Source organism: Myotis yumanensis, unplaced genomic scaffold (genome assembly GCF_028538775.1).
Source record: "Myotis yumanensis isolate MYYU_CA2020_CCGP unplaced genomic scaffold, mMyoYum1.0.hap1 SCAF_17, whole genome shotgun sequence".
NCBI classification, from domain to species: Eukaryota; Metazoa; Chordata; class Mammalia; order Chiroptera; family Vespertilionidae; genus Myotis; species Myotis yumanensis.
The window spans coordinates 15,704,294-15,727,946 of record NW_027223768.1 but is presented as its reverse complement, the minus strand read 5'-3'; the positions used below and the strand labels follow the sequence as shown (position 1 = coordinate 15,727,946).

At 45.7% G+C, this 23,653-nt stretch overlaps 1 protein-coding gene across 1 annotated transcript; it reads right to left on the bottom strand.

Moving 5' to 3' along the window:
* Positions 1-47: 47 nt before the first annotated feature.
* SLC25A44 (solute carrier family 25 member 44) lies at positions 48-20,517 on the bottom strand. Its single transcript, XM_070396252.1, has 4 exons — positions 20,375-20,517; positions 13,095-13,732; positions 6,147-6,274; positions 48-3,147 (listed from the first exon to the last, which is right to left on the bottom strand). The coding sequence occupies exons 2-4, from the start codon at positions 13,717-13,719 to the stop codon at positions 2,956-2,958; spliced, it is 945 nt and encodes a 314-aa protein (XP_070252353.1). The 5' UTR covers positions 13,720-13,732; positions 20,375-20,517; the 3' UTR covers positions 48-2,955.
* Between the last annotated feature and the right edge of the window lie 3,136 nt (positions 20,518-23,653).

The window sequence follows — 23,653 nt, the reverse complement described above, 5'->3', positions numbered from 1 at the left end:
TTTAGTACTTAATCCACAGGCCGGCAAAACAAGCGCCAGCCAAAAGCTCAGGGCTCAATACAAACTTTTAATTACACTTCAAAGACTTCGTACAGTGCAACAGTGAATGAGTGTTCGCAGTTAGTATTCACAAGAGTCCACTTTATCAAATGTTAGCCGCGTCTATTTCATTCCCCGGTCCCTCGATAGCCCATCAGCTTTCCCACCAGCTGTCCCGTCTGCCTGGCCTCCGAAGTTTCTTCCAGTTTGGGCTCTGGACCGGCACATGAGAACTGCCAGCTGGTCCGCTCTATGGTCCTGGGAAAACGGAAGCCCACTGTCCCAGTCCCACCAAGACATGTTTTATTCGAACCCAATTAGATAGGGAAGTAGGGGGCAGGGGTTCTTTTCACTAAAAACAAACAAAAAAACTCATCATCCTTTGAAACGTGTGTGTGTGTGTGTGTGTGTGTGTGTGTGTGAGTGAGAGAGAGAGAATGAGAATATGGGTAAATGGCTATGAAATACTGTACCATAAAATAAATCAGAAGGAAAGGAGTCTGGGAAGGAGAACCATCCTAAGGTGCGAGGCAGGAGACGACCCCTGTCCGTGATACTTCACCCACTCTGCCCAGTGGGGACAAGCTTCAGGGAGGGGAAGGTGTGGGCTGAAAAACAATCTCCAAAGGGGTCACTAGCGTGAGTTGACAGAGACAAGGCTGCCCTGGCTGGCGTGCTCAGTGGTTAGTGTCGGCCTGTGCACCAGAGGGTCTGGAGTTTGTTCCCGTCAAGGACACGGTCAAGGACGGGTACCTGGGTTGCAGGTTCAATCTCTGCCCCTGTTGGGGTGGGTGCGGGAGGCAACCAACTGATGTCTCATCAATGTTTCTCTCTCCCCCTTCCCCACCCTTCCACTCTAAAAAAAAATTAATGGCCCTGACCGGTTTGGCTCACTGGATAGAGCGTCGGCCTGCGGACTGAAAGGTCCCAGGTTCGATTCCAGTCAAGGGCATGTACCTTGGTTGCGGGCACATCCCCAGTGGGGAGGGGGGGTGCGGGAGGCAGCTGATCGATGTTGCTAACTCTCTATCCCTCTCTCTTCCTCTCTGTAAAAAAATCAATAAAATATATATTTTTTAAAAATCAATGGAACAAAAGACAGAGAAAGAAGGCTGGCTTCTGTTATGTTAGTGGTTCTTAAGGTAAAGGGGTGACTGAGGGGCAGGAAGATTCAGAATGATCTGTGGGCCTAACCCTTTGGATGACCGTTTGTGGGTGGGAAGGAATCTTGACAAAGTGCAAGAAAAAGCAAAGCAAAATAAGGGACAATAACCCTCAAAGATAAAAGACCAAGATGGGCAGTGTCAGTGGCGAAGGTAGGAAAATGTGTCTTTCAGATTCTGATCTGGCCAGGGCGACAGAATGTGGGGCAGCTGTAAGAAACAGCAAGGCTTCAAAAGGTAGCTAGCACCTTTCCATTGGCACCATGGCCCTTCCCAGTGGGCGGGACCAATAAGAAGGTTTGAAGGATCATCCTGGCCAAATGTCTCAAGTACAAGTGCAGGGTTTGATATGCCTTCTTCTCATCCTTTTTGCTGCACCTCTCTCACCTGCAACACAGGCTTGGTAGACACGGTAGGATGAGGCAGGGAAGGAACGCTCCTCACTTAGCTCCTGAGAGCATCAACAGGTAATCTCGGCAGTATCAGGCTGGTGTGTAGTGGTCCTGGTATTGGGCGACTTCCTGACCCGCTCTCTTCCAAGCATCCCTCTCGAGCAGCAGTCGCCAACCTTTCAGACCTCACAGACCTCACGGACCAGCAGTGATCCGAGGACCACCGGTTGGCGACCCCTACACGAGAGGGTACCATGACTGGGATGACTTCACATTGGGGAGAAGAAAACACAAACAGTTCCACGTATCAGAGACTGAGACAACATCCGTTTCCGTGAGTCCAAGTGATTGGGATATAGATGTATTACAACTGCCCTCTCCTAGGCCTGGCTCAGCTGGGCTGGGAGATGGGCTGGGGCACACATGCCCTCTTGGCCTATCCAAGCCAGCTACTCTCTCAATCTGACTTTTCAGGGTAGTGCTCCAAGTCCCGTGTGCCCCGGGCAGCCTGATCTACTTAGAATTGTGCCTACCACCGTAGTCGTCTGGGCCAGGGGAAGCCAGCAGCTTCTAAGTCCTGGGACTGCAGGGACATGGAAGGGATAGGGAACTGAGATTGAAAGAAAAGCTACATTGTATTTTTCTGAGGAAAGGGTGGGCTCTGACTGCAGGACTGGACAGGTGCTTTAGCAGGACAAAGACAGTAACCTGGTTCACAGATGTTAAAACAATATAAACACACAAAATAAAGTATTAACATTTCTCCCCATCTAATAACTCCGAAGAGAGGATGAGCACTCTGAAGCTTTTGCTGTGCCTACTCCCTGTGCAAAAGTGCCTGGCACCTTGCCCCCAGTGGCAGGAAAAAGCAGAGTAGTCTGGTGGGCAAATCAGTCCCAAAATAAAAATAAGCCTAAGAGACGAAGCAGGAAAAGGCTGATGGCAAACTGCTTGGAATCTGGGCTGACGGCCCAAGTGGAAGAACCAGTGGCAGTAAGCAAGCTCTATGTACAGCTCTTATCAGGCTCTCAGGGACACAGATGGAAAGGGAAACCAGAAGAAGGCTTAACGGGAGGCAGAGAGTGGGACTAGTGGGAGGGTGGGTTCCTTAGGGCAGGATGGAGTACAGGGACCGAGTGAGGGAGCCCAGTTGGGTAGGAGAACTAAATAATGGGGGCAGGAGATGCAGGTGTGAGCCTCTTCAGCAAGAGCAGTTCAAAGTCTCAGTTCCTGTCCCCTACAGGGCACCTGGCCCAGGGCAGGGCTAGGTATGTGGTAGGGGCACTTAGAGCGGGTGCTGTCTCCCTACTCTGTCCCCTACCCAGAGTCGTGTGGGAAACAGAGGCTTCTCTCCCACACTGTTACCAGTGTCTCGAGTCCACCAGCTCAGGTCTGAGGCTCAGTTTCTTGAGGCTCTCGTAGCCTACCACAATGACAATGGTGGAGGGCGTGGCTGAGATGATTCTGGCTGAGAGGCCCTTCATGAGGCCCCAAGGCCCCTCTTCTGCCATCAGCTGTCTGAAGGTCAGGATAATGGAGCTCTTGCCCTCAACCTGGAAAAGTCAACACAGTGGGAGGGTCATGGTCTGCAGTCAAACCTCCTCTGCTCATTCTCCCTCTGCCTTAGGGAAAACTGAATTTGAATTCTGCTCCCCAATTTACTAACAGCATAACCTCAGTAATTTAACTCACTCTTTGCACTTCAGTGTCCTTGAATACAAAACAGTGATAGTCCCTATGCCATGTGGTTCTGAGCGGTAAACTAAAGAAGACTTGTAAAAGCTGAGAACAGGACCTGGCAGACAGTAAGTGTTCAATAAGCATTAGTCATTACTGTCATTAGATAAACTACAGCGATGAGCTTTGGACTGGGTGCTTCTCTCTGGTCTCAGGGTGGCTGATTCAATCACCTCTAAGGCCCTCTGCAGCTCTGCCCGTCTGTGATTCTGACTCTGATCATCTCAATCCCTCTGAACCCCCATGGCTGGAGTCCCCCCTCTGACTCTGTTGTTTCCCAGGCACCTACCTTCCCTATCACATTGGAAGCCTGGCTAAGGCAGGAATCTTTTCTTTCTCAACAGTCCTGCCCCCCCCCCCCCCCCTAAATCCTGCCACCAAACTATATCTTTAGATACCATCCACTCAGACCCTCAGTCAAGGCAGGACAGATGCACTCCTTGTTACACCTCCTCCTGTACTGTATGACCTTCACAAGGTGGTCCCACCTATGGCTAAGAACATCTACCCGCTCGTCCTGCCTCCTTTAACACCCTTCTCCACACTCCCGTCTTCCTCTCAGTCCTCTGCGCCCCTAACCCTCACACTTATCCTCGGTCACGTCAAGGGCTTTTCAGCTATACCTCTGGCCTCATATGCACTTTGTCTCCTCTGGCCTGGAAGCACCTCCGAGTAGAGACCTATCCTTTCCCTGGATCTCCTTGCGGAACACCCAGGACAAGGCTCAGGAGAGAATGAAGATGGAACCTCTGTACTTTATTTACAAACTAATCAGATGCCAACTTACTAGTACTCATTTTCAAATGTGTGTGTTGGGGGGAGGGCATTCTTTCTTGAGATAAAAATATCTAGATTTTCCCAGACAAGGATAAAGGAGTTCATCACAAAGGCAAAGAAGGACCCAGCAATTCTACTTCTGGGTATTTATTGGAAGAAACCCAAAACACTAATTCGAAAAGACACATGCATCCCTGTTAACTGAAGCATTATTTACAATAGCCAAGCAATGGAAGCAACCTAAGTGTCCATCGATTGATGATGGATAAAGAAGATGTGGTACATATATACAATGGAATATTACTCAACTTTTAAAAAGGATGGAATCTTGCCATTTGCAACAACATGAATGGACCGAGAGGGCATTATGCTAAATGAATTAAGTCAGAGAGAGAAAGACAAATACCATAAGATTTCACTTATATGTGGAATCTAAAACACTAAATGAACAAAACAGAAACGGACTCATAGATACAGAGAACATTTTTTTTCTTTTAATCTTCACCCAAGGATATTTTTCCCATTGATTTTTAGACAGAGTGGAAGGGAGGGGGAGAGACAGAGAGAGAAACATTGATGTGAGAGAGACACATGGATTGGTTGCCTCTTGCACTTGCCCTGACCGGGGCCCGGGATCGAGCCTGCAACTGAGATACGTGCCCTTGGCTGGAATTGAACCCAGGACTGTTCAGTCCAAGGGCTGATAATCCAACCACTGAGCCAAACTGGCTAGGGCTACGGAAACGTTTTGATGGTTGCCACATGAGAGGGGGTTTGGGTGAAAAAGGGGAAGGGATTAAGATGTACAAATTGCCAGTTAGGAAAACAGTGCCAGGGTGTAAAGTACAGCAGGGAATATGATAATAACTATGGATGGTGTCAGGTGGGTACTAGACTTAGCGGGATAATCACTTTGTAATTTATATAAATGTCTAATCATTATGTTGTACACCTGAAACTAATACAGTATTGTATGTCAACTGTAATTGAAAAATAAAAAAATGATTAAAAAAAAATACACCTAGATTTACCAGCCACCTCCATCCCAACATCCTGGTGCTAGGGAAGCTAACTGCACTCCCAAGCTGTTATGGTTATTTTTCTTCTCTCCCCTCCTCAGCTTGCCTCTGAAGCTATCCAAATCAGATAGTAAAACCCTCCATTCTCTTGACTTAAAGCTTTATACAGCAAAACCTGCCATTTATATTTTATATGTCATCATTCAAATTCTATTTCCTTGAACTAGGTGCCCTGAAATTGTTTTTGAGCTGACTGAAGACAGGAACTATAACTTCAGCACAGCACTACCAAGGGCTTTGTCGGCGTTTTTGCTGAGTCCACACAGTACAATCTGTGAAACCTATTCAAGAACAGTCAGTCTCACCCTGGCTGGTGTGGCTGAGGTGGTTGGAGTGTCGTCCCGCACATAACAAGGTTGCGGGTTCAATTCCCAGTTAGGACACATATCTAGGTTGCAGGTTCAATCTCCAGTCAGGGCGTATACGGGAGGCAACTGATCAATGTTTCTCTCTCACATCAGCATTTTTCACTCCCTTCCTCTCTCTCTAAAGTCAATAAAAACATATTCTCTGGTGGGCACAAAAGGGGAAAAAAAAAAAAAAGAACAATTTCACTGCCTGTAGAGAGCTCACAGAGAGAAACCAAACAGACCTAGGAAATGAACTGAAATTGATATTTCTAAATGCAGGTAAGGAAAAGGTGGTTATAAGCTATGCTAATAGGATAAAAGGCTGTAAGAAGAAACCAGCAAGAATTCCTAGAGGCATGGGCAAGTAAAGGAACAGAAACATGCAAGCTAGCAGACAGGATGAGAAAAACATTCTAGGTACTTCAAAGTGCTCAGCTGGTTTCTGTAAATGCTAAGTCATAACCACAAGGAAGGGGCTTGGATGACCAAGAGATGCTGGCTGACCTACACAGCCATGACACAGAGAGGTCAGGGGAAGGCTGGAAGGCCTAAAGATCACACTTCTAACGGGTAATGCGGGAGGAGGGTTGCGGTGGAGGCTGGTCTTACCTGCACTCGGGTTCGGATGACGTCCATGGGATTGGTGAGGATGGAAGCCGTAGCTGCAGCCAGGGGCCCTGAGATGGCTTGGAACACAATGTGAGGGCATTCCTTAGGACAGAGGGAGGAGAGCTGCTCTGGAATGGAGGGAAAGACAATGCCTTCAGACATGAGGTACCACCCTGTCTGCCCTCACACTGCTTCTACCAATTGGGCCAATGATGACAAACCTTCCATCCTTAGCCACCTCAGAGCCCCCCATCCGCATAACGCCCATCTTTATTTCTCTTTGCTTCCTTCTGAACCAACAAAAAATTATAAATCTGAGGCTCCATCCATAAGTCATCTTGGTTACATCTCTGGAGAGGGAAATTTCAAAACCTCTTTGCTTGCTGACTCCTTTCATCTGATGGACAGAAATCCTTCCTGATATAACCATCTTATGCTTGTGTTCTGCTTCGCCCAACCCATAGGCTAGAAAAGCACACAGTACATATTTTCTATTATATGCACTGAATAACTGGTTGGATACATTAAAAGCTGGTAACACTGCCCAGCCAGCGTGGCTTAGTGACTGAGCATCGACCTATGAACCAGGAGGTTACAGTTTGACTCCTGGTTAGGGCACATGTCAGGATTGCAGGCTCAATCCCCAGTGTGGGTCATGCAGGAGGCAGCCAATCAATGATTCTCTCTTATCCCTGATGTTTCTCTCTCTCCCTCTCCTTTCCTCTCTGAAATACATAAAAAAAATATTTTAAGATAAACATTAAAAAAAACTGGTAACACTGATTGTCTTTAAAGCAGGGAGTTGTATGACTGCGGTGGATGGGGCTTTTTCACAGTATACCCTTCTTTCCTACCTTTGGAATTTTTTAAGAAGTTTTTAAAAAATTGATTTTAGAGATGGAGGAAGAGAGAGGGAGAGAGAAACATCGATGTGAGAGATACATCAATCAGTTGCCTCTCGCACACGCCCCCAGGGATCGAACCCACAACTGAGGCATGCACCCTGACCTGGAATCAAAGCCTTGACCTTCTGGTGCACAGGATAACACTCCAACCAACTGAGCCGCACTGGCTAGGGCCCTACCTTTTGAATTTTGAATCATGTGTTTTTACAAATAACAACAAAATTACAATTAAAAGAGAAAGTCATACCCTACAGCTTATATTAAGAAACAAAAATTTATTTTTCAAAATGCTGATGAAGAAGACTGAATAATAGCCCTGGCTGGTGTGCTCAGTGATTAGAGTGTTGCCCGTGCACCTAAGGGTAAGAGGTTTGATTCCTGGTCAAGGGCACGTACCTGGCTTGCAGGTTAGATCCTCATCCCCAGTTGGTTGCATTCAGGATGTAACCAATCGATGTGTCTTCTCACATCTATGTGTTTCTCTCTCTCTCTCTCTCTCTCCCTCCCTCCCCCCTCTCCCTTCCACTCTAAAAATCAATGGAAAAAATATCCTCAGGTAAGGATTAACAAACAAAACAAAAGAAGACTGAATAATACCCAGATTCACCCATTCCCAGTATCACTGAGAAGTTCACCTACAATTGAATTTTTTGCTTTACTCTCTCTAGAAGTGAAAGACAAGAGCTCATTAATTTATTCAATGAAGATGTACTGAATGGCTACCATGAACCAGTCCCTGTGGGTTCTGAGGATATAACAGTGAATAAAAGAGCCTCAAAATCCTTGCCCTTGTGAAATTTACATTCTAACTGCCTGAATAAACAAATAAAAAGCAAAATATATAGTTATGTCAGAAGGTGATAAAATAAAGCAGGGCCCTAACCGGTTTGGCTCAGTGGATAGAGCGTCGGCCTGCGGACTCAAGGGTCCCAGGTTTGATTCCGGTCAAGGGCATGTACCTTGGTTGCAGGCACTTCCCCAGTAGGGGGTGTGCAGGAGGCAGCTGATCGATGTTTCTCTCTCTATCAATGTTTCTAACTCTCTATCTCCCTTCCTCTCTATAAAAAATCAATAAAATATATCTTTTTAAAAAATAAATAAAGCAGGAAAGGAGACAGGAAACAAACGCCAAAGGTAGGGTGTGAATGGGTTGCCATTTTAAACAAGGTGGTCATGAAAGCCCTCTTCAGAAGGTGAAGTTTGAGTGAAGTCCTAAAAAAGAGTGCAAGCTATAAGGCTCTGTTGTGGACAGAACTTTCCAAGCAGAAGTAACATCCTATGTAACGGTCCTGAGACACCTTAAGTCTTCAAAGGGCAGCAAGGCCAGATGCCTGGAGCAGAATGAGGGAGAGACCACTGGATGAGGTCCAGGAGGTAAGTCATTTAGGACCTTGAAGCCATTGCAAGGACTTTGGCTTTTCCTCTGAGACTGGATGTAAAATAGATTTATCATCTTCAAAGATTCCCTCAGTTTTCTCTCTACAATTCAATCACCATAATACCTTTAAATTTTTTTCTCATGCTCCTAGTTTGGGTATTTTGTAGCCAGGCAACTAAATATTAGGGAATAAGTAGGATGGTAGGGGTCGGCAGGGCAGAAGTGAGAGTTTCTAAGACCCAGCAGCATGGCAGAATTCCTTAAGCCCTACCAGAACCATCTCCCCCTGATTTCTAATCATTTACTTCCCCAGGGTCAGCATACAAATAGAAACAAAGTGAACTGGTGACTCCTCCTCATGGGTGTCCTGTTTCTCTTGACAAGAAAGCATTTCATAACCATTAAAGGTAGCATCTGGGCTGGCATTGCCAGCCTCCTTGGGCCTGTCTGCACTAGCCCTCAGGCCTGTAAGCTGCAGTGGGATCCAGATGCCAATTCTAGACATGCATACATGCCATTTTCCTGGGGCTTAGGGAGAGATGGAAAAACAAAGGCAAGAGGGTGGGGGAAAGAGCCCCATGTCTTTCATTCTCCATTATTCATTCAACAAGTGATTACTGGGCACCTATTATCTGACTTGGTTTAAGTCTCTCCTAGCTAAATAACTTTGGACATGCAATATAAATCATTTTTGTTTAATGCTTACTAGATGCCAGCACTGAGACAAGCACTAGACATAAAACAGAAATGGACAGGGAAATGCCTTATGGACCTTACAGTCTAATTAAGAAGCTGGGGTTGGAGATAAAATAACTGCAAATGATCACAAGTGCTATTAGAACAAGTGCTCTGAAGGAAACAAGGTGCTGAAAAGGAAAACAGAAAGAACCCTCTTTCTAGCTGGGTAGTTAAAGAAGTCCACTCTGCAAAGGTGGCATGGAAGCCAAGGCCTGAAGCATGAGAAAGACCCAGCCACACAAAGAACAGGGGAGAGGGTATTCCAGGCAGAAAGAACATTATTTGCAAGAGCTTTGAGGTGAGAACGGAGCTTGGTGTGTTAGAAACTGAGAGAAAGGCAGTGAAGATGGACCAGAGTGAGGAAGGGGAGAGTAGCACAAGATGGGGCTGAAGAGACAGACAGGAGCCAGATCATGTAGACCAGTGTTGACCACGGGAAGCATTAGATTTTATTCTAAATGCCCACAAGTCAGCACTGGTAGATTTTAAGCAAAATGGGATAACGAGAACCAGTCTACTCATTCAACAAATATCTACTGAGAACTTCAATTCACCAGAGTCAGAGACACCGTGGTCACAGAGCCTGGCACATGGTGGAGAGTCAACAAATGTTAGTTTCCTCCCCCATCTAAGAACCTATCCAGCTATATTGCTGGAAAATATGCATTAAAAATAAAAGAATCTTTCCATATTGTAGAAGAGATAAGGCACACACAAATAACATCAAGGAAAATGTAATAACAGCCTTAAGAAAGATTCAAGCAATATAATGGAGGTTGAAAGGAGGGAAAGGTCACTTCTGGGTTAAGGGCTACATGGAGAGGATGGGATAGGAGGCAATAAGGAGCCCTTAAGTCATGATTTCACCCCGGTAAGTGTCCCTGGAAGGCACTGAAGCAGAGGTGTGATATGAACAAAGCAAAGGTAGGAGAGATGACACATGGTTGAGGAACTGTACGTAGCTGGCTGGTTGCAGCACAGACTATACACAGGGGAGCAGCACTTGGTTTCACTACAGAGAGAGGCTAAAGCCAGGCTGAAGTGTTTGGATTTTACTCAGCAAGCAGTGGATCTACTGAACAACACAGAGTTTAAAAAGTTAATCCAGTAGGAAGTGAGTGATAGATAGGAAGGAAGAGGCTTCTAGAGAACAGGCTGATGCTGCTGTCCAGGAAGGTGGTAACAGTAGCATGGTTTCCAGGAAAGGCAGCAGGAATGGAGAGAAAGTTTGGAAAGACATTTTGGGGTCACAAGGACTAGATGTGGAGCCAAGGAAGAGGGTGTGGCCAAGCTCAATCCCCAAGGCTTCAGTCTCAGCAATTTGGAAAATAACATGACCACTGACACATAGAAAGAAGTCAGAAGAGAAAACCAAATTGGGATGAAGAATAGTTCATAGAGCCCCCGAGGGGTCCCAGACTGGAGAGGGTGCAGGCTGAGCTGAGAGACCCCCCCATCCAGTGCACAAGTTTCGTGTACCGGGCCTCTAGTATTAAAATATTTCTCCTAATTAATTTCCTTTCAATGTGCATGAATCCGTGCACCAGGCCACTAGAATATGTATATATGAAAAAAGAATAGTTCATAGGGTAAAATTTCAGATGTAAATACATGCATCCAAGTTGAGAGGTCAGTCAGAATGTTTTTCTGGAGCAGAGCTCTGGAGAGGTTAGTCTGGAAATGGAAATAGAGATTTTGGGACATATTAGAAAAGTACAACTCATTTGTAAATGAAATCAAATGAAGAGAGAAGGGAGAAGATAGACTCCAGAGAACATGCTCACATTTCCTAGGAAGTTTTTTTAACATTAAGATTGCCAGGCTCGCCCTAGCTGGTTTTGCTCAGTGGATAGAGCATCAGCCTGTAGATTGAAGGGTTCCGGGTTCAATTCCGGTCAAGGGCACATGCCCAGGTTGCAGGCTTGATACCCAGTGGGGGGCATGCAGGAGGCAGCTGATCAATGATTCTCATCGTGGATGTTTCTATCTCTCCCTCTCCCTTTCTCTCTGAAATCAATAAAAATATATTTTAAAAAAAGACAAAGAGATTGCCAGGCTCCATTCCCACAGAATCTGATACAAAGGATCAGGAGAAGAGTCCAGGTATGTGAATTTTACTTTTTTTTTTTTTAATATATTAAGTTTTTTACAGAGAGGAAGGGAGAAGGGTAGAGAGTTAGAAACATTGATGAGAGAGAAACATCGATCAGCTGCCTTCTGCACACCCCTAACTGGGGATATGCCCGCAACCAAGGTACATGACCTTGACCGGAATTGAACCGGGGACCCTTCAGTCTGCAGGCGGACGCTCTATCCACTGAGCCAAACCGGTCAGGGCTTACCAGATACTCTTGTGTTAAACAGAAGAAGACAGAAACAGAGAGGAAAAAAATAAAGTGAGCTAGTTAAGAAGAAGGAGAAAGCGATACAGGGGGAAAAGGAAGGAGGAAAAAAGGAAGGAAAAAAGGAGGAGGAGGAGGAGGAGGAAGAGGTACAATTAGAAAAACAGAACTATAAAAGTACAGTGCCATAGAAACAAAATGATTCTAGGTTAGGAAGTCCTTATAAAATCTGGTTAGAGAAGTTCCAGATGGGATAAGACAGAATGCCCACTGCCAAGGGTTAGAGGCCAGCAGCAGGATTAGGGAGGTTGTAAGCACAGACTGCCCTAACTGGAATTTGCTAGTTACCCAAAACTGCCACGTCAAGGGCAGCAGGCACACACTTGGCAATGTGTTCTGCCCTTTCATAAGGAAATTAGGCAATGTTTATTGAGGCTCTCAAAAATCTTATCTTTTAACACAGTAATCCCATTTCTGGGAAATACTTAAAAAGAAGTAAAACGTGTTATGAACAAAAAATACAGGAGTGCAGAGGTTCATGGTTATATCACATCTTGAATTTAACAATGCCGAGGAAAGGCATCCAACTCAAAACCTCACTATTATTCATTAATTTTATCTTCAAATCCCAAATACCCCTTAATTTTGTCCTTTTCTATCTTCCAATTATCTGCCAATATTCCACTAACCCTAGTTGATTGCAATGCATAAAGAATACATTCTATGGTCTGTAGGGAGCGGCTATAGGGTCAAGCCTCTGACTGACCTGTGGCAGGGCCACAAAAAAGTCCTAGCTTGGAGGGCAGAGCCCTCTTAGCATAATTAAACTTAACCTTATAGCCCCTTCCTAGTTCCTTCCTAGGTAGCTAATGGGCCGCGGGAGGTGCAGCAAGTGCTGCCAAAACAAGGTGAAACTCACAACACTGCAACCATGTTGACTACTTCCTTGTTTTGCTTTGACTATAAAATAAAGCCTGGGCCCTAACTGGTTTGGCTCAGTGGACAGAGCTTCAGCCTGCGGACTAAAGGATCCCAGGTTCGATTCTAGTCAAGGGCATGTACCTTAGTTGTGGGCACATCCCCAGTAGGGGGCATGCAGGAGGCAGCTGACCGATGTTTCTCATCGATGTTTCTAACTCTCTATCCCTCTCCCTTCCTCTCTGTAAAAAAATCAATAAAATATATTTTTTTTAAAAATAATTAAAAAATAAATAAAGCCTGGGCTTGGAGGCTGGACCTTTCTGTGTCCTCATCCAGGAATGGAAGATCCACCCAGCCCCAACTGTACTCTCTTTGTCTGTCTTCTTTAATCCTTCACCGCCCCTCCTCAGGTTCACCCTTGGCCGTGCTGGCATGGCACAATGGTCTACAATAATCTACTCTACTTGTCTGATTCCCCCATTTTAATATAAGCTCCCTGAAGTTAAGAACTATGTATTATTCATCTTTGAATCCTCTTGAATCAAATGTTTACTGAATGAATGGCCCATTCTCCCATTAAATCTCCCTCTGTCACATGTACAGAACAAGGGTATCTTAGCCACATTAGTAAACCCACACCCCCCTCTTCTGGGTCCCTGCTTACCTGCGTAGAAGTGATAGAAGGGCCACCAGACAGCACTGTTCGGGATGTAGGTCAGCAGTGAAGCCACATAGCCTCGGTAGAAGCCTCGAAGCCCATCAACCCGCAGGATCTGCCTGATGATGTCCTTGGTTTGGCCAAAGGCAATTACTCCTTGTCCCTCTGGGTTCCCTCGCACGTGGAAGCGGCCCACTTTCTCACCCTTACGCTGCATCATCAGGTGCTGAGAGACCACATCAATGGGCACTGTGATGCTCTGGGCCACGAGAGAGGCTGAGCCACCAGCCACAAGTGATTTGACTGTGTTGCTCTGGCTGTAATCAGATACAAACTTCCGGGTGAGCTCGTAAGTGGTGACATAGCACTGGCCCGAGATGAGGGTGAAGGTGTTGACCAGGAACCCCCGGTAGAGGCCAGTCACACCATCTGCTCGCAGGATCTTAATGAAAGCATCAAAGGTCCCATGGTAGAGGCTCTTGCCTTTCTGAACCTGCAGCCGAGTGCGGATGAGGGTGAATGGGTAGACGCTGACCCGGATCATCATTGTCATTGCCACACCAAACACGTAGAACTTTTTCTTGTCCAGGTGTTCCCACTCGATGATCTGGATGTTGCGTTTGTCTTCCATTGTGCCCGAAGTCCTGGGGATTTTAGCAGGGTGGAGGGATGTGAGGAAGGACCTCAGAACTTCACACTTTCCCCCCCTGGCTAGACTCTGAAACCCCATTCTCAGGCTTCATCTTCCGGGGTACTTAACTCAGTCTGGCTCTGCATGTTCCTTCACAGGTTAGGAGACTGCCCCCTTCTCTCTCCTTTATCAGTCCTTCCCAAGTCCAGAAACCTTTCCTTACCTCAGTGACTTCCCTGGTTTCACTCCCATGTCAGCTCCCTACCCCCCAGTTTATCATCTATTCTGGTCCCTCTGCCTCTGCCTGGGCCCTGATGTCATGGCCCATTCTCCTCCTCCTCCTCTGGCTCACCCAAGCAGAGCTCAGGATGCTATGGACAAACCAACCACCTGACAGGCTGTAAGGCCTTTCGGCGGGCTAATAGGATGCCAGTATGTGACATTTAGGAGGTTCCTAAAGGCAGGGGGAAGTGCTCCATTTTTGAGCACTAGGCCCACTGAAGAGGCACTGCCTTTGACCTCGCATCCCCAGCAGAGTGCTTTTTTTCACCCTTTACCAGCTGACTCACCTGACTTCATTTATGGTTTCTGTGCTGGCCCCTCAGAGCTCCCCTGGCCCACCCTCACTACTTATATTTTCCCCAGTCTGCATTAGAAGAAAGTGTGGGGAAGAAGCTAAGTGGGGCTTTCATACCACAGGGCACCCCCTCACACACACCTCCCCACTCTCCAATGAGAGTAGAACATTAGGAACAGGCAAAGATCAGAGTCCTCTCTGGTTATTAGATAACTCGCTCTAGAGAAAGAAAAGAACCACCTGAAGAGCCTTGAGAACTACAGGGTAAAGAACATGTTTGGGCCCTTTCATCCCTAAGCATATAAATCATTGCCTCAGTCCCAGGTACAATGAAGGGAGATTCAAGTAACAGAAGACTCTGCCTTCAAGAAACTCACAGTGTGTTTAAAAAAAAAAAAAAAAAAAAAAGACGGTATCTCTCTGGGGAATGATGTCAGATACAGCCCTGGCCCAGTAGCTCAGTTGGTTAGAGCGTCATCCGTTCTATTCCCAGGCACATAGAATCAACCAATGCATCAAAGCAATCAAAGCAATGTTTCTCTCCTCTCTCTCTCTCTCTCTCTCTCAAAATCAATCAATACAAATTTTTTAAAAAGGAATACAGGGCAGCCCTTGCTGGTTTGGCTCAGTGGATCGAGCATCGATCTGCGGACTGAAGGGTCCCAGGTTCGATTCCGGCCAAGGGCACATGCCCGGGTTGCGGGCTTGGTCCCCAGTGGGGGGCATGCAGGAGACAGCCGATCAATGATTCTCTCTCATCATTGATGTTTCTATCTCTCTCTCCCTTCCTCTCTGAAATCAATAAAGAAATATATATATATATATATATATATATATATATATATATATATATATATATATTTTAAAAGGAATACAGGGCAAATCAATGTACACAAGACCCTCATGTTAAGTGTATCCATTGCTTAAAATTTCAAACAAAACAAAAAAGCCTACTAGTGTAGTAATTACATAAAATCGGGACCTTCCAACTGAAGAACTGTCAAATGAACTGTAAATGAAAGGGCATCATATAGTGGACACATTCTTAGTAACAATGTAATGTGCTCCTGTGTAGGACATGGACATGTCTAGAGGGTTGAAAAGTTCTACACAAGTAGTCCCGGTGCTAATGCCTTGGCAAAACTCATGTCAAGTGTTTAACCAGAATCCATCTTCAACCACTTTCCCCAGGCCAAGGCCCTAACTAGCCTAAGTCGTTTCTTGGTTTTCCATGGAAGTCAGTGGGGAAGCAAGGTTAGCTTTTCAGTATTCCCTGAGCTGGACTATGTCGCTTTCTTGAAAGTACAGGATCCTGCAGTGCACACTGAGTGCCTGGGAACTGAGGGACAACCTCCCTTCAAGGTGAGGCATAGGTGAGGTACAGGTAACCAACACAGGCTTCCTGGGGGAGGACAAAGCAGTTTGAGTGAAGGAGGAATACATGTAGACAGTGAAAGGGAAAGAACAATAGCTTGGAACAACTAGGTTGGCCAGAATGGAGACTCTAGACTGTGGAAAATAAGTTAGAGATGGGGTTCTAGGAGAACCCCTGAAACACTGATGTGCCATTTGCTGTGGGCAAAAGTGGCCCCTCCTCCCCACCAAGTCCAGCAGGGCAATCTTTTCTTTTGAGTCCCTTCGAGAGAAGGTGGTCACTGTTTCCCCTGCCCCAGGGTGTTTGTCATCCAGGGTCCCAAGGTCATGTTTCCATTACCATTGAGAGTTGAAGAGAGACACTAGGATTTACTGAATACCTATTACCCCGTGCAACCTTACAACCTAATCTGTGCACAGCTGGATACTTCTGCTAAGGAAATAGAGGGTCAGCTGTATTAAAAGGAATAGACCCAAGGTCACGTAGCTGGTCAGTGGTAAAAGCAGGATATGAGCCAAGATTTGTTCTCTACTCCACCAGTCCTTTTACTCCCCTGGGAGTTGAAGAGCTCCGCCACAAATCACTCTGTTCGGTCTAAAGCCAAGTCATTCCCACTGTGGGAGCAGAATGAATGCCCTCAGGACTGCCAGGCACCCAAGGGTTAAGCACAAGCTCCTGGCCCTGCAGCTGCCTATGGATTTCTTAGCTTTGTGCTAGAGAAACCAAGAGCTGCCTCTGCTTTCTCAGTGAGCTTGCGGAATGACTGAGCTGAGTGACTGAGCAGTCACATTGTTGTCACAGGACAAATACAGCAGGGCTCAAGCAGGAGGGACTCCTACAGGGATCATGCAAATTGTATGCTCAGCAGGGCAGAGAAGCAGAGCAACAAAGGATTCTGTTCCAGGACCTGGTTTTGTGGGCACCATCTCAATTTGTCAGCTGAATCACAAAGTACCAACATCTCCTGATGAGAAATCCTAAGGCAGGACCCAGTGCCTGCTTTCCTCCATCTGACATGTGCCAGTCTATTTTATTTCTTTTTATTTTGTGTATTTATTTAGCGTGTGTGTGTGTGTGTGTGTGTGTGTGTGTGTGTGATGTGTGCGCACGCGCACGGGCCAGTCTATTTTAAATTCTCAGAAGGAAAAGGGACTCTCCAAGGCTGAAGCAGGTAATTCTAATTTATTATTGCCATGGTGACAGAAGAAACCACTAAGAGTCATGCCTCAGAGAGAGAAGCCTCTACAGTTGAAGGAGAGATTCATTACATCTACCCCTGTTCCCTTCAAAAAGTAGGACTGCTCCTAAAAGGTGGGATCTCAACCTGCTCTTTTCCTATATAATAAAAGGCTAATATGCAAACTGTCCCCTACTGGGAGTTCGACCAGGAGGCAGGGCCAGCCGACCAACTGCCTGCGGCCCCTCCCCCTGGCTGGCCCACCCCAGATCAGCTCCCCCACCCTGATCAGGGGTGGGGCAGGCCATCCAACCTCCCGCAGCCCCTCCCCCCAGCCGGCCCAGGCTGCCCCACCCATGCACGAATTCGTGCACCAGGCCTTTAGTATTATATAAATGCCAAACTTCCTGCTCAAATAACAAAACCAGTACCTCTTGTTTTACCCTCTGGAAAATCCTCCTTGCAGATACCAGTATGCAAACTTCCTTTAGCCTTCCCAACTCAATCAGCCCAACTCATTATGGCTCTTCCCAGACCCTTATTTTGTGTACATGGGTCCAATTCTGAATTTCCCCCATCTTTTAACACTGCTTGGATACGAAGGCTGAAGTGTTTCCTACGAAGTCATCAAATGAGATGTCAGAGGCAGAACCCTCATTACCAAGCCCAGCAGTGGAAAGGAACAAACTGGTGGATTCAGTACACATCCTCTCCACTTCCACTTTCCTTTGTAGAAAAATCACACTTGACTATTCACTAGATTCTGAAATGAGATTACGGTTCAGGACAAGGCAATGTCACCTGGAAGGCAAGGCCATGCTGTGGAAGGAACACTAGTAGTCAAGAGGTCCAAGTTTGAGCTCCACTTCCATCATAGTGTTAATTTACACAAAACTAGATTGTGTAGCCTACTATTGGTAGCTGTATGGTATAGTCTATTGCTCCTAGGCTACAAACATTTACCATATTGTACTGAATATTGTGGGCAACTGTAACACAATGATAAATATTTGTGAATCTAAACATAGAAAAGGTACAGTCTAAATATAGTATAAAAAATAAAAAATGGTACACCTGTATAGGGCACTTACTATGAATGGAGTTTGCAGGGCTGAAGTTGCTCTGGGTGAGTGAGTGAGGAGTGAGTGAATGTGAAGGCCTAGGACATTACTGTACACTGTTGTAACACTGTACACTTAGGCTGCACTAAATTTATAAAACACTAAATCAAGCACAAGCAAAAATAATGCAATCAAGAGATTTGGCAAACATGAAATAGGTGGGGCTGCTGTCAGTATAACACAGCATACTGATTATAGCAAACCTTTTTTTATTAATCCTCACCAAGGATATGATTTTTTACTGATCTTTACAAAGAAAGAGAGAAACACGGACCTGTTGCCTCTTGTACATGCCCTGACCAGGAATCAAACCCACAACCTCTTGGTGTACAGGAAGACACTCCAATCAACTGAGCCACCCAGCCAGAGTGCAAAGTTGTTGTTTTTTAAGTAGAAAGAGTACACTCTAAAATAATGATTAAAAGTATAGTATAGTAAGCCCTACCAGTGTGCTCAATGGTTAGAGCATCCATACATGCACGGAAGGGTCGAGGGTTTGATTCCCAACCCGGTCAGGGCACATGCGGGAGGCAACCAGTCCATGTGTCTTCCTCACATCGATGTTTCTCTCTCTCTCCTCCCCCACCCCTTCCACTGACTCTAAAAAATTAATGAAAAAAATATCCATGGGTGAAGATTAACAAAACAACAAAAAAAGTATAGTCTACAAATACCTAAACCAATAACACAATTGTTCATTATCAAGTATTATAAACATAATTGTATGTGCTTTACTTTTTAAAAAAATACTTTTATTGATTTCAGAGAGGAAGGGAGAGGGAGAGATAGATAGAAACATCAATGATGAGAATCATTGATCAGCTGCCTCCTGCACACCCCCTACTGGGGATCGAGCCTGAAACTCAGGCATATGCCCTTGATTGGAATCAAACCTGGGACCCCTCAGTCCGCAGGCCGACGCTCTATTCACTGAGCCAAATCAGCTAGGGCGTCTGTGCTCTACTTTTATACAACTGGCAGTGCAGGTTTGTTTACGCCAGCATCACCACACATGTGTTGTGCTAAAACATTACATTACGATGACCACAACGTCACTAGGCAACAGAAAATTTCCAGCTCCATTATAATATTATGGGATTACTGTTGTATATGTGTCTGCCATTGACTGAAATGTTGTTATGTGATACATGACTGTATTACAGTGTGATGCAACTCTTATGAGCTAATATCATTTCTATCATTTCAGAAAGCTGTACTGGACAATGTTGCTCTAAATCATTGCTGTTTAAAGTGGTACACAGACCAGGCAGCACGGACCTCAGTGGGAGCTTGTGAGAAATACAGAATTTCAGAATGCACCCTAGATCTGTTGAATAACAACCAACATTTTAACAAGATCTGGAATGATTAATATGTCAGAATTTTAGAGACATTACTTTAAATATTAAGGATTATCAGCAATATAAAAATGATTACAAGAATCCAAAAGTCCAGGATCCTTATGACTAGGTTTGGAGCCCTTACTCCCTCCAGACTTGTTACCAGAACTTGGCTCAATGTCTACTACTGCCCGGCCCAGCGTGGCTCAGTGGTTGAGCATCAACCTATGAGGTTCGATTCCCAATCAGGGTACATGCCTGGATTGTGGACTCCATCCCCAGTAGGGGGCGTGCAGGAGGCAGCTGGTCAATGATTCTCTCTCATCGTTGATGTTTCTATCTCTCTCCCTCTCCCTTCCTCTCTGAAATCAATAAAAATGTATTTTTTAAAAATGTTTTCTAGACTCATTCAGATCTTTTCAGCCAACCACCCCCATCAAATTAAATCACCTTCTATAACTCCTGACAAGACACCCATGGGGTTTGATCCCCACTTCCCAACTGGAAATAAGATCTTTGCTCCCTCCTTCTGTCCCCTACTGCATCTGCAGCAACGCTCCGGATCGTGGGAGCTATCCACATGAACGGGAATACGTTTACATGCTGGACCACTTGTCTTATTAACGGTGGAGGAAGATGTACACCGAATGCATGCATTTCCTTAGAGGACGTCCTTGGTGATATCTCTGGCCCCTCCCTTCAGATTATCTTCCCAGGATTAGGTGAGATACCCACCCAGCCTCTTGGTCTTCAAGAGGTACCCACGTGATCCCTCACCACAGACCCCACGTGACAATTCTCGCCACCTCCTCTATGTGACACCCCCTTTCTACACTTGGCCTCCGCACAGCCACCTCTGGGTCCTCGGACAGGCCCCTCGCCAGGCTTCTATGGCTGTCGGCGAACCTCATCCTCCTCCGACAGGAAAAGATGCCCCTTTGGAGTCGTCCTTCATGCCCAAAACAGCATGCGGGCTCCCACGGAACTGCAGCCGGGCACCACAGACACCCGTAGCCTCCTTGACAGGTCCAGGCCCTTAGGCGCTCCAAGCCGGCGGTTCCTTACCTTCTCAGAACAGGGCGGTCCCGCCGCGCCTGAGGCGAACTCCACGCCCAGACCGCTAGGCCGCAGCTCCCAGACTATTCGCGGTACCCGGCGACTGCCAGCTTCGGTGTACATCTTCCTCCATCTCGACCCGGCTCCTGGTACTAACCGGAACCGGAAATTGGGACGCTGTCATTCCGCCCCCTCCGCGGGGCGGGGATGAGTGGTGGGCAGCTCCACCAATGGTGTTTGGAGTCCGGGGCGAGGGCGGGCTATCCCGGCGGCCATCTTGAATTCGGGCAGAAGCCACGCTTTTATTAGCTTCGCTATGCCCTCAGCTCTACGGCGCGTGCGTGTCCTTTCTCATTCGCGCAAATCGAGTCACCCGCTGCTTCTGGAAGATCCCGGTCTAAATGTGTCACCTTTGTTTGGGATCTATTAGAATCCTTAAATTAAAGTCTCATCTGTAATTTTTGTGTAGCTTTTCTCATCCTTGGAGTCAAAACAGTAGAGGCCAATGTGCAGCAGGAAGGACGAAAGGTAGACAACCAATTTTGAAGCGTAGGGACTCAAAAAATGCAGGAATAAGGGACATCCTGGAGGTGGATTAAATGACATTAAGGGTCGCTTCAACTCTGAAACTATTTGCCTACGCATGGATTTAAAACAAGAGGGAGAGCTCTTTAAATGAGGGGCTGGGAGGACTGGAGTGGAGAGTCAATTCATTTCAAAATAGACATTTCTATAATTCAACAACAAAATGACAACAACCCAATTAAAAAATGGGCAAAGGGCTTGAATAGATATTTCTCCAAAGATATACAAATAGTAGCCAACAAGCACATGAAAAGCTTCTCAACATCATTAATTATTAGGGAAATACGAGTCAAAACCATGAGGTCCTATTTCACACCCACTAGGATGGCAGTAACTGACATAAAAACCCAGAAAGTAACAAGTGTTAGCAAGGATGTGGAGAAGTTGGAGAATTGGAACCCTCAGACTTTGCTGGTGGGAATGTAAAATGGTGCATCTGATGTGAAAAAGTTTGGTGTTTCCTCAATAAGTAAACAAAATTACCATATGACCAAGCGATTTCACTCTGAATATATACACAAAAGAATTAAAAACAAGTGTTCAAATAAAAGCTTGTATAGGAATGTTCTTAGCAGCACTATTTACAGTAGCAAAAAAGGAGAAACAAACTATGGTATATACAATGGAATATTATTCAGTGATAAAAAGTGATGAAGTATTGATAAATACTACAACATGGGTGAATCTTGAAACCATTATGTTAAGTGAAATAATCCAGATACAGAAGTCACATATTGTATAATTCCATTCATATGAAATATGCAGAATAGACATCTATAGATACATAAAGCAGCCCTCTGGTCAAGGCCTGGGGGAAGGAAGAATGGGCAATGACTACCTAATTGTACAGAGTTTCATTTTTGGGTGATAAAAATGTTTTGGAAGTAGAGAGTGGTGATGATTGTACAACATTGTGAACTCCCTCTCCCTTTATCTCTGAAATATATATATATACACACACACACACACACACACACACATATATATATATATATATATATATATTAAGAATTGTTCTTTCAAAAAAATCTAATGGAGATTTCAAACTTAGTGTGATAGCTTTATGTCAATTTGGCTAGGCTATAGTACTGACTTACTCAAACACTAATACTGTTGCTGTGATTGTATTTTTTTAATAATAATATTTATTTATTTTTATTTTTTTAGAAAGAAAGGAAGGGAGAGAGACATTGATGTGAAGGAGAAACATCAACTAGTTGCTTCTTGCACACACCCTGAAACCTAGGTATGAGCCCTGACCAGGAATTGAACCCTTGACCTTTTGGTTTATGGGACGGCCATTCCAACCAACTCAGCCTTACTGGCCATGGCTGTGATGGAATTTTGTAGGTGTGGTTAACATCTACAATAAACTGACTTTCAAAGAGATTACCTTGATAAAGTAGGTGGGCCTCATCTAATCAGTTAAAAGACCTTTAGGGCAAAACTGGGGAAGTCCAGTCCAGCCAGCGTAGCTCAGAGCCCACTGCAAAATGCCAGGGGAAACACCATCGCTTTCTTGGAGCTTAAGTTCTTGGAGTGGGGGAGATGGTGTGGGAGGAAGGGAGGGAAGGGGGTTAAATAACTAAATAAATAAAGACGATTTTGAACAGTGACACAATGAGTGCTGTGCAGAAGCTGAGACGGTGCTGGGGTGAACGTGACTGGGGCAAAGAGCTTTTCCCATACGGTGGTTGGGAAAGGCCTCTCTGAGTGGGTGGCAATTTAAAATATGATCTAAAAAGTGTAAAGGAGCCAGCACTGTGAACCACCCGCCCAGGGCCCTTGGGCTGGCATCTCATCCCAGGTCAGGAAGCCCCAGTAGGACAAGCAGGGTGGCACGTTGGCTGCTGCACATGCAAGTGTGAAGGTCACTGAAGGGCATGAGACAGAACAGGGAAATTTGAGAACCTTAATGGGACCTCGCAACCTGCGGGTAAATGGAAGGAACCGGCTTCTCAAGAGGGGCGCAAGTGCGCAAAAGGGAATGGAATGTCTTATTTGAACAAATAAAATAAAGATACTTATTGAGCATCTACTGCATACCGGGCCGATGCTGCCCCCTAGAGATACAGAAAAAAGGGGTTCCGCTCCATAGAGAAATCATGTTCCCCAGCGGGAAGTGTGAATGAGGGTGTGTGTAGATCTAAGAGATGCACAGCACTGTGTGAAACACTAAATCAACCCATCTGAGGAAGTATCTCAGGGCTCTCAGATTAAAATTGCTCAATGTTCATTGAAAAACAACCACCAGTCCAGCCAGCGTAGCTCCGTGGTTGAGTGTTGACCTATGAACCAGGAGGTCAAGGTTCGATTCCCAATCAGAGCATATGCCCGGAGTTGCGGGCTCGATCCCCATTGTGGGGCGTGCAGGAGGGAGGCAGCTGATCAATGATTCTCTCTCATCATTGATGTTACTATCTCTCTCTCCCTCTCCCTTCCTCTCTGAAATCAATAAAAGATATATATATATATTTAAAAAAACAAAGAGCAGATGAAGTCCCCAGGAGCCCAATCCTGGCCCACTGCCCTTGCCATTGCCCCACGCTGTCCCATTGCCCTTGGCCCGGAGGTTATTGTCGAGTCAAGGAGAGGAAGTTTGGAAAGGGTGCTTGGAAAGGGAAACCGCAGGGTAAAAATGTTGGGTAATGGCAGGATGCAAAGGAGCTAGCAGGGTAGAAAAAAGAGCCAGAGAAGCCGAGT

Coding starts and splice junctions, on each gene's coding strand:
- SLC25A44 (XM_070396252.1), bottom strand. CDS start 13,719: ATGGAAGACAAACGCAACATCCAGATCATCGAGTGGGAACACCTGGAC. Junction 6,275..13,094: donor CTTCTATCACTTCTACGCAG/GTAAGCAGGGAC, acceptor CCTCCATTCCAG/AGCAGCTCTCCTCCCTCTGT. Junction 3,148..6,146: donor TCATCCGAACCCGAGTGCAG/GTAAGACCAGCC, acceptor TGACTTTTCCAG/GTTGAGGGCAAGAGCTCCAT.